The sequence below is a fragment of the Hyaena hyaena genome, unplaced genomic scaffold, assembly GCF_003009895.1.
Source record: "Hyaena hyaena isolate Hyena2069 unplaced genomic scaffold, ASM300989v1 scaffold_362, whole genome shotgun sequence".
Classification (NCBI taxonomy): Eukaryota; Metazoa; Chordata; class Mammalia; order Carnivora; family Hyaenidae; genus Hyaena; species Hyaena hyaena.
The window spans coordinates 244,390-256,640 of NW_024080998.1; the positions used below are offsets into that span (position 1 = coordinate 244,390).

At 32.5% G+C, this 12,251-nt stretch overlaps 1 protein-coding gene across 7 annotated transcripts in view; it reads right to left on the reverse strand.

Annotated features, from left to right (window-relative positions):
* Positions 1-2,804: 2,804 nt before the first annotated feature.
* Positions 2,805-12,251, reverse strand: part of MEMO1 (mediator of cell motility 1) — a 117,481-nt gene continuing 108,034 nt past the window's right edge. For all 7 annotated transcript variants that reach the window (XM_039250300.1, XM_039250299.1, XM_039250298.1 and 4 more), the window contains 2 exons: positions 4,836-4,940; positions 2,805-3,478 (listed from right to left, as the gene is read on the reverse strand). In XM_039250300.1, the coding sequence (XP_039106231.1) occupies positions 3,347-3,478; positions 4,836-4,940 (237 nt within the window). In that variant the 3' untranslated portion in view covers positions 2,805-3,346. The remainder of the gene's footprint in view (positions 3,479-4,835; positions 4,941-12,251) is intronic.

Here is a 12,251-nt window from a genome sequence, read left to right on the forward strand (position 1 = left end):
ACCCATTCACATACACGGTGCCTACTGCTGCTTTTGTGTTACAACTGGCACAGGTGAGTAGTTGGGACAGAGACCATATGGCCTGCAAACTCCCAAATATTTACTATCTAGCCCTTTACACAAAACATTTGCCAAACTCTAATCTAGGGCAATGAACTATTTACTAGTGAAGAAAAATCTGTGACCTGCAACAGTAATCAGTGACTAATGCAGGACGTACCACCCACACTGGAGTATCTAAATATAAACACTGAATATAAAATCTGAATAGTCCTTTATCCTACTTCTGTATGAAGACTTGTTGCCCAACCAAGACAAAGCATTTACTTACCTGCTCACTGAGCTAATCTTTAACACACATTTCTCAACAATTCACTAGTAGAATAGTGAAGAATCCGTGAATATACTGCTCTGTAATCTATGGTTAAAAAAAAAGTTGCTGCAAATAACTCAAAAGTACATACAGAAGAAACTGTACACAACTACATAATAATTTCCTTTACCTTTTAGATTTCAAATACAAAACACTTTTAAGGCACTTAAAGTAGAAAAGCTTATTATTTAGGTAATAGTTACTGTATTAAATTATGCAAATTAATTTCCCTTTTGTGTTAAAAGAAGACTTTCACTTTTATGTATATAGAGTTGAAGTCAAGGTAAAACTTCTAACCCAATTTAATCATGTAGCATTTTAACATTTAAGTGACACCAGAATCTCTAAAGAATAGTTCCAACATTAAAATACTTTGATATTAGAATGCCCGTAAGAGATCACTTCCACATTTTCCAGATAAGAATGTCTCAATAGAACATGAAATATTTATAGTAAGAGAACTAATCAGTGGCACAGACAGAACTAGAATCCAGTACTTAACTATCAGTTTGGAACTCTTTCTCCTTCATAACTGAGTATGAAAGATATGCTCATATTCTAGGAAAAGGTAAAGTGATAGTGAAATATTCTAGAGTTTTAAATGTACAGTAAACATATTCACAGGGGTATCACCCACTCAGGTTAAGCAATCCTCTTGTGTTTTCTACTAATCAATCAACTACAAAATCACAGAAGGAAAAAAATGAATTCATGGTAAAGCCACTCTTACTAGAACAATCAAAAGTACAACCAATTATTTGCTTGACAAACTGTCAACAATTTAAAAAAAATCAATAGTGAAGAAGGGACAGTATGACAGGTACTCATGTACTGCTAATTTGGTACAAACTTTCTGAAGGGTAATTTGGCCATATTTCATAGTGCCTAAAAAGTTCTCACCATCTAAACCAATTATCCCACTCCCATGAATATATCCTAAAGAACTAGTCTAACATAGAGTTCAAATTTCACATACAAAGATGTCCATCCCCCTATTATTTATAAATGTGAAATACTAGAAACAATCTAATATCCAAAGAGAGAACTGGTTCAATTATGGTATATATTCATACAATAAAATATTAGGCAGCCATTTTTTAAAAATCACATTTTCAAAGACATGGGGGAGTATTTAGGAAGTTAAGTTATAAAACATAGGATATACAACTATATGGTCAATATAATCTCAATTTTGTTATTATGCACACACACAAACACATATACACACTCATACATATAAATAGCATAGACAAAGACTGAGAGGAAATACAAAAAATATTAACAGTGTTATCTCTGGATAGTGAAGTTGCAGATAATTTTTTTTCTCTTCTTTATCCTTTTCAGTATTTTCTAAATTCTCTATAATAATCATGTTATCAGGTTTATACTCAGAAAATAATAAAAATTCACTCTGTAGTCAAGTTTAAAATTTTTATAGTCTATATAATAAATAAGGAATAAATATTTATGGTACTCAAAAGTATACCTAAGTGATGGGAAATAAATCATTAATGTGTACGAGTATAATTTCCACACACGTATAGGTGGGTAAATTTGAATCCAAAACATTATTTTTTCTCAATCCTTGAGTATAGAAAGTTGGTATTTAGTAATTAAGAAATGCAAATCTTTCAATAAAATTGGTGCAAGGCATCTAAAAATTGTGCTATTCGGGCATAACACTGAAGATATAAATGCTCTCCAGTGTAATGTAGATACCCAGTTTTAGACTGAAACAGGTGTAACCTAGTACATGCATGGTGGCCAATAATTAACTAATTAAATTATATATATATAAATATATTTCCCCCCACCCCCCACTCCAAGTGACTAGGAATGGTCTATGCTTTTAAAAAAAGAAATACAACACCATACCATTATTTTAGTTGGAAGAGCCGCACCAAAAATCATGACAAAAAATTTGTAGAACTGTAAGAAAATCCAGTGGTTTTTTTTGTTTTTGTCATTGTTACTGATTACTTGCTAAAAATTCAAATAAGAGAGTCAAATTGCTTAAAAGCACTACAAAAGCATAGCAGTAGTGTATGGTCTGCAATGATTTGAAACCACTAAGAATACTCTTCAATGTCTCCTCATTTGCAGACTACTGCCTATCAAACACGATCTTTGAAGGAAAGGACTACTTCTATGTTCTTTTACCAATCTTGAATTTATATTGTTACAATATAGTAATGACACAAAGTGATGTCACGCACAAAAAGGCAAACTGTTTGTAATTTTAAAAGCTAACTTTAAAATATGATTCTATCCGTGATAAAAAATCACATAAATATTATTGTAAAAAATAAAATACATCCTAACATATTTTTACATGAGCTGAAGTCTACCACTTTTAACATAAAAATTCTGAGATGGAATTAATAAAAAAACAATTTTCTTATGTACCACAGAGCAATAAGTTTAAATCAGACTATTTTGAGTTGTGTAGCCCTTTATTAGCAACTAAAATAGAAGGTATCTGTTGTACAACACGGGTAGTAATTGACTGTAACTGGAGATTTATTATATTCTAATACAGATCATTTATAAATGCAATTTCTTTATTAAAAAGCTTCCACCCTTTTTTTGTTTGTTTGTGTACAATTTGCAAAACTATTCTGAAAGCGGAATATATGTGCACAAGTCTGCAAAGAGTGCAAATTTAGGATATGGTAAATGCTTTACAAGTTACTCTCAAAAAACTTTCCCACAACTGGGCCTTTACATTGCCATCTTTTTTGATCAAAATATTTTGATGCCAACCTTCCTTCCACTGCCCTAAACTATAAAGCATTTTTTAATGAGTTGAAATTAAGGAAGGACTACACCTACTAGAAAAGAAGAGAAGAAAGTTCTATTAGTTTGAGGTTTCAGAATCCCCCCAAACCAGGACCAGTATCTTGGTAAGGGCTAGGCTGGGACCCCGGACAGAGAATGAGTATGTGCAGGTGGCATCCCTGAGGATTCAGAGCTTCAGTGGACCGTGAGTGCTCCCGCTGCATAACTCACTGAACTGTCTTGCCAGTTTCTACACTGGCTTGACTGGGCATAATTCAAAAAGGAAAAGCTCATATTCATTCCATTCTTCTGGAGCTCTGTGATAGCCTAGGGGAAAAAAAAATTAGTTACAACAGACTTCATTTACAAAAGTGAATACTCTTTGAATGTGTTGGTGGCTTCTGTCCACTTCACAGCTGAAGCCTAGATTCTTTTCTCTTGATTTGGAATCTAGATATTCAAGATATCCTCTTGAATATCTTGTCACATCATATCAAATAGGTAAAAGAGAGGACTCCTTATTTCATTCTCTCAAAGAACTTCCACTAATCTAGCTTCTTAATAAGTATCAATCATCTTTCACCCTACCTTTATTATATTTAATAAGGCCACTTTGAGAAAAATATACCTCTCTTTTCTCTAAACCAAATCGGAGCCACTTCTGTCATGAAATACTGGAGTCTCCTCTTTGTCTAAGGTTGACTAAATTCAAAATATATATATAAATTAAGTTCTAGATCTAAGAAGTAAACCAGGATTTTTACTTTAATTGTGGACTGGTTTGTCATTGATTTCATTAATATTTTATTTGATCCAATTCAGACTTTAGGAAATTAGTGTAGCTTACCTAGTTTAAATTTCAAGAATTAGTTTAAGCCCTTAACAGACTTTTCTACCAGTCAATACTGCTTAAGAGAAAACCATTCCTAAAAATCCACAATGCACTATCTTTCAAATCACACCAAAATAACATGGACTTCAACATTCTACCCTACACTATTCTAGACTAACATTGCCCTCTCCATGATTTCCCTGCCTCTCCAAACAATGAATGCATTATTGCTTCCTCCTCTTATTCCTGAGTATATATACTTTCTTCTTTCTTAAAAAGTTTCACTTTTTCTCTCAGGAAAGCCATATCATTTTATTTATCAGAGAAAAAATTACTATCTCTTTCAAAAATCCAGCTACCTGAATCTTTTGCCTCTTACTACTCTTTACAGGAAATATTATTGTTGTAAAGAGAAAAATATATACATGTCATCTGTCTTGTGTTACTAAATTATGAATATCTAAAGCTCAAGAGCAGAATCTTCTGTTTATTTTTTATGGAGTTTAGAACATTAAATAAAGCCAAAAAATTAATAAGGCTACTTATTACCAAAGGTTACTTTGGTTTATATTTGTAAAGAACATATTGGCTGTGAGTCAAGAGAAAAACTAGGTTTCTATTCTAATTTTTTCTATATTTAAAAGAAAGCACTGGCCTGTCTTCCAGTAAAAACTTTTTATTCATGTAACCAAAATAATGGAAATCCAAATTATCTTAAATGTACTAGAAAGAAAATTTACTGTATGTACCTAGAAACAATGCTAATAAGGTAACACAGATGATAACAATTAAGATATTTTGAAACATCACAGGATCAAATGTTAAGAATCAAGGCTTGCTAATGATACTCACATTTAATAACACCCCAATGGGATGTCTTCCACATATAGTATTATGGTATTTCTTCAAGTAATTGCTAAAAGATACGGGGTCTAATTGTTCTATAATACTCATACCCTAAAAAAAGAAGAGAAAAAGAAAATGAAAGAAAAAGAAAAAGGTACACAATTTATTATTTTCTCATTACATTTCAAAACTGTTAGTTAGAGCTAAAAATCATAATTTTTCAATAAAGGAGAAGTAATGAAAATACTTTAAGTACTCCTTGTTAAATACCCTACTCATTCATCAAGGGTAATCTCATTAGAGTCAACTCTAAACAATATGTACACTTTATTAAGAGAAAAGTTCCAGCCTTCAGGTTAGTTTTTTCTGACCTCTTGGTATGTTTCTATAGCACCATCACCAGTTACCACTTAGGTCACAAACATTTCACAATTTTACATTTTACTTATATAAATGTATTTACAAAAGTAAATCTGCTGTGAAAATGTTCATATAAAATCTAAAATTAAATTTGATATATGGCTGGGTTTTTTTTCCCATAATCATAATATTTCTCCTACTACTGGCACAAATGATTAAAAGTTTATTATAATTTAGCTAATTCCATGACATACACTTAAATATTAACAGTGTGCAAGGCATTCTGAATTATCAGTATGTGATAAAAACATACCACAAACTAAGACAAAAGCTAACATATTTTAATTAATTTAAAGCTCATAAGAGATATATGCTTAAGCAAAATAGGCCTGGGAACATTTTTTAAAGGATCTTTTTATCTCTCTATATTTTTCAATTATAATGCATTATTTTTAAGATTTTAATTCAGAATCAAAAATCTTAATACTATTAAGTATTAATAAACCACTATGATTTGGACACTTATTCACCCTAAATTCCATACTCTTCAAAAGCATTTAAATAATGTGTTCATAGTACAATAATACAGAGCAATTAAATCAAGCAAATAAATCACTGATTCTCACTCATTCATTCACCAATTACCTTACCTTGTTTTCAATTCAGGTAAAATATTTTACATTTGTGTTCAACAGACAGGACTAACATACTCTGAGCGAAATGTAAATGGTGGTTTAACAAGGGAATCAACTGCTATATTTTGTGTGGTTTTTAAATTATATTTCAACACGTTTTAAAACAATCACAGTGGAAAAAGCACCTAGAGTAATAAGATGATCACTCACTCATCTGAAAAATGATAGTAATCAGTAGGTGACACACAAATAGTGCAATAGCAACATCAAAATTTAATTTTATAAAGAACCTGCTTACAGAGTATTCAAGTCATTCATAAACATCATCACAACTTCCTGCAAATACATCTGAAAGATAGTTGTGTGTGTGTAATCAACTTTCAATTGATTGCACATTCAATTAGCCACTCTCAGATTCATCCACAAGCCAGTGTTTAACGCTAAGCTGTTTTCCCATACAAACTAGGAGGCTTCCAGGTCAATAGTCTTCAGTGACATATGGTACAAGTTCAGAGAAATATGAACAAAAAATTAAAATGTAAGATAAATAATTAGTATCATAATGCTGGTACAAAGAAAATGACACAATATATTTCCAAACCAAGTAGTAACGCAGAGATGGAGCTACAAATCTCTTCCATACATATGGATAATCAAGATATAACTTCCTAAAGATGAAGAAACTGAAGCATGAAAAAGGTTAAAAGCTTGCCTCTAAATTTCTAATCTGAGGCTCTTCTTACTGACTACTCTGCTTCATATAGTGTAAGAGACATACAAGCAATTCTTTAAATACTCTCACATAGTTGTAATTGGTACACACATTTTAAGAGAACTTCTATTGTTTCTGGATGAAGTTGGGACAGCTTACCTTAAATAGAATTCTACTCATTAATAAATTATGTAACACTGAGGTTCTGATGTATGTTTTAATATTAAAATCTTAATGTACATTTTGAATGAACTTATCACATTTATACATTGACATGAAGAATTCAAAGAGAAGAAAACTAATGCTCAAATTTGTTAAAGACAAAGAATTCAAAATGGCTGGCCAAGAAGTTTCATAGAGAAAGATGTAAAATAAGGTACACTGTTAAATAAAGTGTTCAAAATTAAGATATAATGGTTAAATTTAAAAGGGAAAAGAAAAAATTGAGATGATAGAAACTAAGGGATTAAATTTAAACTTTTAATTCCCTAAAGTGTGTTATGTACCTACTAGGGCCAGAATCAATTCCATTACAATCAATTCTCTGACAAATAAAAATAATGAAAGGGTATGCACTTTTATAAAGGGATACAGAGGAAAAAATAAGGCTTTTCTCAATAGTGAAAGTCTCCAACTGGAAAAGTCACAAAGTATTGCAAACAACAGCAATAATGATAATGAAAAAGAGGACATCCATTAAGTAATACAGAACATGGGCAAATATACTTTTGTATATATTTGTATTTTGATGCTAACAATTTTTAAATTACTGTTACTAAAATTCCAGGAAGATGAAAATGCTAATTTGATACTACTGCCAAAATTCCCAGAAGATAAAGAAAGAAAGTGCTTCTCAAATATGTTTAATCTTCTATTCCTTAAAATACAAGAAGATACGATCAGTGAATCCGAAGTCCAGGCTATGAAAATCTTGCCTAGGGCCTAATACATTGAGAATCTCTTCACATGAACTTAAATCTAATATGAAGTATTAAAGATCTAAGATACAAAGCAAACATCATAAACTCCAAAAGCCTGTACCCATCCATATTGGTTTCTGAGAAATTCAGCAGCTTCAGCAAGAAATCCTCAGATTGAAAGCTAACTCCCTACCTTGAGGGGACAAGGGCAGAGGGAATCTATCATTATGACTCTCCAAGTAATGAGAAATCCCTGTAATGTCAAATCCCAAGTGGCAATCCTAAACTGAATAGAGAGTTTTAACTGACAAAGCTGCAAATTCAGGACTCTGATAAGGCAACAAAGATCTTCCGTTTTAGGGAAGGGGGGTGATGGGCATGGAGGAGAGCACTTGTGGGGATGAACACTGGGTATTATATGGAAACCAATTTGACAACAAACTATTAAAAAAATAATAAAAAAATAAAAATAAAAATGCCATTCTGATGTAAAAAAAAATCTTTCCTTTTTAAAAAGTTTATCTATATACAATAAAGTATTTAACTTAAATTAAAAATTTTTAATGTTTGTCTGTTTTTGAGAGAGAGACAGAGAGGCAGAGCATGAGCGAGGGAGGGGCAGAGACATAATCTGAAGCAGGCTCCAGGCTCTGGGCTGTCAGCAAAGAGTCCAACATGGGGCTCAAACTCATGAGCTGGGATATCATGACCTGAGCCAAACTCGGACGCTTAACTGACTGAGCCACCCAAGTGTCCCAAATTTAATTTCATTTTAAATATTATCACCTAGAAGCAATCTCCCTCTAAAATAACAAACACAAAAAAGGAGTAAAACGTTTTTAGAGGACTTTAAGACATAAGAACTAAAACCATGTCTTTTTATTACTATGAACACATAATCACCAACTGATCAAGTTACTAGGACTGTGGTCTCATTTTCTAAAGTAAGGATATATATTTATGTTAGAAAATTGGGTATACATTTAGGGAGGCAAGGTGGGAAAAGGAAATATTCTGTTTTCTGTAAGAGGCAACAAGATAAAAATCTTAGAGTGAAAGAAATTTTATGGGGGGAAAAATCACCCTAAAGACAGCAGTGTTAAGAAGCAAGTACTAATAAATAGCTATCTTAAAAGACAATATTATAAAACCTTATGCCAAAGAGTACTAAAGAAACTACTGGCCTAAGTTCAAGAAAGAATATTAGTAGACAAATATGAACAATTTCACTTTCAAAAGAGTGGGAAGAAAGAAAAGTAGCTCAAGTTCAAATTAAATGAAGCGACTACTAATAAATTTGGAAGGAAAATAACATTACAAAGATGACTACCAAAGACACTTTCAGATTCTCTCTGCCAAACCATAAATAATTTAGCAATGTCCATAATGAAACATTGGTCTACATCAAAAGTGATACAGAAAAAAAATAACGTGATTATGTGACATATATAAAATATATTAAGTATGTAATTTTATCGTTAATTTTCCTAGTAAATAATTCCAAAGTTCACAAAAATCAATGTCTTAAAGTATATTCTGCTTTGGTCACAATAATTACTGAAATTGCAAAGTACTAACTACCAAAAACATAATCAGGAGCCACTACATCTCTTGTAACTAGTTACTTATTTTTTTCCCAATTACAACATTTGGAAGATCCAGTGTATTTTCCTATATATTTTTCTTTATGTATTTTTTTCACATAATTCAATTCCAAAATATTCAAATGCTTAGCGATATAATTATTTTGCAATATGAGGAAAAGCTGTTTTTTTTTGTTTTTGGAACCTAGAAACACTTTTACTTACTTTAGTAACTACATGTAATAAGATTTTCCTGATAACAAAAAAAGAGCCAAAACTTAATTAACACACTAATTTTGAACAGATTATACATAGGGGCGCCTGGGTGGCTCAGTCGGTTAAACTCTGACTTCAGCTCAGGTCATGTTCTCACACTTCGTGAGTTTGAGCCCCGCATCAGGCTCTGTGCTGACAGCTAGCTCAGAGCCTGGAACCTGCTTCAGATTCTGCGTCTCCTCCTCTCTCTGCCCCTCCCCTGGTCATGCTCTGTGTCTCTCTGTCTCTCAATAATAAATAAACATTAAAAAAAATTTTTTTTAAAGAACGGTTATACCTAAAATTTTATAGTTTTTCATTTTATCAAACTTTCAAAATGCATTAATAATTACAATTCAGAATTCCTAACACTTGTTAATACTTATATAGAGAACCATCCAACTGTATTTGCTCTCAAAAGATTGCATATATAGGGGCGCCTGGGTGGCTTAGTCGGTTAAGCGTCCGACTTTCGCTTAGGTCATGATCTCACAGTTCTTGGGTTCGAGCCCCGCGTCGGGCTCTGTGCTGACTGCCAGCTCAGAGCCTGGAGCCTATTTCAGAGTCTGTACCTCCCTCTCTCTCTGATCCTCCCATGCTCACGCTGTCTCTCTCTCTCTCTCCTAGAAATAAAAAAACAAAAAACAAAAAACAAAAAACAAAGATTGCATATATAAACTAAGATATTGGTTCTCAAATGAATGAAATAATTTGTAACATAAAATGTCACTTTAGAAAAGGCATATACAGAGGAATATTCACCATTTGGTCATAGAAGTCAGTTAACAAACAGGTTATTTAAGAGTCTAACAGTGAATATACATATGTATATGCATAAAAATATACATACATGATTATATGTATGGAACTAATCATTCTGATTATTTTAATCTGTTTAATCCAACCTCCCAGAATTGACTTATCACGTGAATTAAGAGCATGCTAACAAAAGAACACTTATAAGCCATTTAAAAATTCTATATATAAACAGAAAGGGACCACAAAAATCAGACTCCAAGTCAAGTATCAAATCAAATATTAAATTCAAACATATTAATAAGAAGCAAATACTCAATATTCAATCAGTGTATCCCAGTCTACTTAAATAAAAATTCAAAAATTATGCCCTGATGATTTTGGACATGTAAAATATGATAAATCAGATGCAGGTTTAGAAGCCATTCTTAAGCTTACTGGTTCTACATATACTTTTGAACAAAACTTTCTAATTTCAAAGATTTAGAAGCTACCAGAACCAGCAACAATTTCAGGAGAATTATGAGAATCATGCCAATAGATAAATGTTACTCTTTTTGCTTTGCCTCAAGGTAAGAAACCAAGGTCTATTTGTCTAACTGATAATACACATCAAGAAAGGTTATAAAGCTACTTCTCTTAAGATAACAATCAATATAGAATTAGAAGGCTAAGGGAATTAAGTACGCATGTTTATACATAACACATAGAATAATAAATAATATTAAAGTTTTTAAATGTGACCACAGTTCTAGAGAGTTCCAAAGAATGCCACTATGTTTGGTGACTTCAGAGTACCAGGTAAACTAATATTTTGGGAAAAACATCTCTCTGTCCTAGAAGCATCGATTCATGGATTTATAATTTCTTGCGTGTGCAAAATTAAATGTTGCTAATTAAAGTTGAAAAATGATTTAAGGAGCTGAAGAGAAAACAAGGGGAGACAGATAAATAGGAAATATTGTTCTACTTTAACAGATTAGGGCTATAGTAAGACAGTTCAAATTCACCTAACCAAACAAATTTAGGAACAAAAAGATGTTAGGACTCATTCCATACTACCAAAAGGCGATCTCCTGGGGTAGGTATGGGCGTCTATTTTGAAAAAATTTCATGGATGATTTAGGTTATAAAGACCAGGTTAAGGATTAATATAGCAGACAATCCTACCTCTGGCCTGGCTCGAATTACCATCTACATGTTAGAAGTCTCAAACTTACTCCAGACCTCTTTTCTGGGCTTCAAGCCAATATAGTTAATTCCTTAGCAAAGCCCTGTTTAATATTTCTGAAAGAGATTTCAAATCTACCAACTTCTTTCCATATCCATTAATACCACCCCAGTCCAAGTTACTACCATCTCTCCCCTCAACTACTGCCCATGCCCACTGTTACTACTCCTGAACCTTATATAGAATCCATCCTCTACACAACCACCAGAATACCCTTTAAAAGAATTTATTACATTATTTTCACTTCCCCTTGTACTTGCATAAATTTCTTATTCTGAAATATAAAGTCCTCCATTATCTGCTCTCTGCCTGCCCTTCCTGCTACAGCTTGTACCATTCTTAGCCTTACCTACCGCACTCCTGCAACACCTTCCTTTTTCTTCTTTTCTTCACATACTAGCTTTTTCCCCATCTTTGCATAGGCAGTTCCTTCTGTCCAGAATGCTCTTTCCCAGATCTGTACTTGGTTTGCTCCTTCTTACCTTTCTCAGCTTAATGTCTCTCCTCAGGGACGTTTACTCCAATCCCTCAATCAGCAATCACTCAAATCATTTACCATTTCAAAACCCTTTCTATATTTTCTGCACAGCACATGTCACTATTGGAAACTTATATACCCTTACCTTTGTAATAAATAAATAAATAAATAAATAAATAAATAAATAAATAAAATGTATCTTCTCCTGTTAGAAAAAAGTTCTGTGAGAGCAAGTGTGTTTGCTGCCGTATCTCCAACAGTGCCTAGGACTGTAAATGCACTCAAAAATAACTAGCAAACTGAAAATCCAAATGCCTGCCTCACTGACATCTCCACTTGGATGTCTTAAAGGCAACAGCAAATATAACATATCCTTAATGGGATTTATGATTTCCCTACTTCCTAAAACATGAGTCCTAACTTCTTGTGCTTTAGACCTAAGTGAAAAGTACCAACACTCAATCAGCAGCATAAGAGAGAAATTTAGAAGTT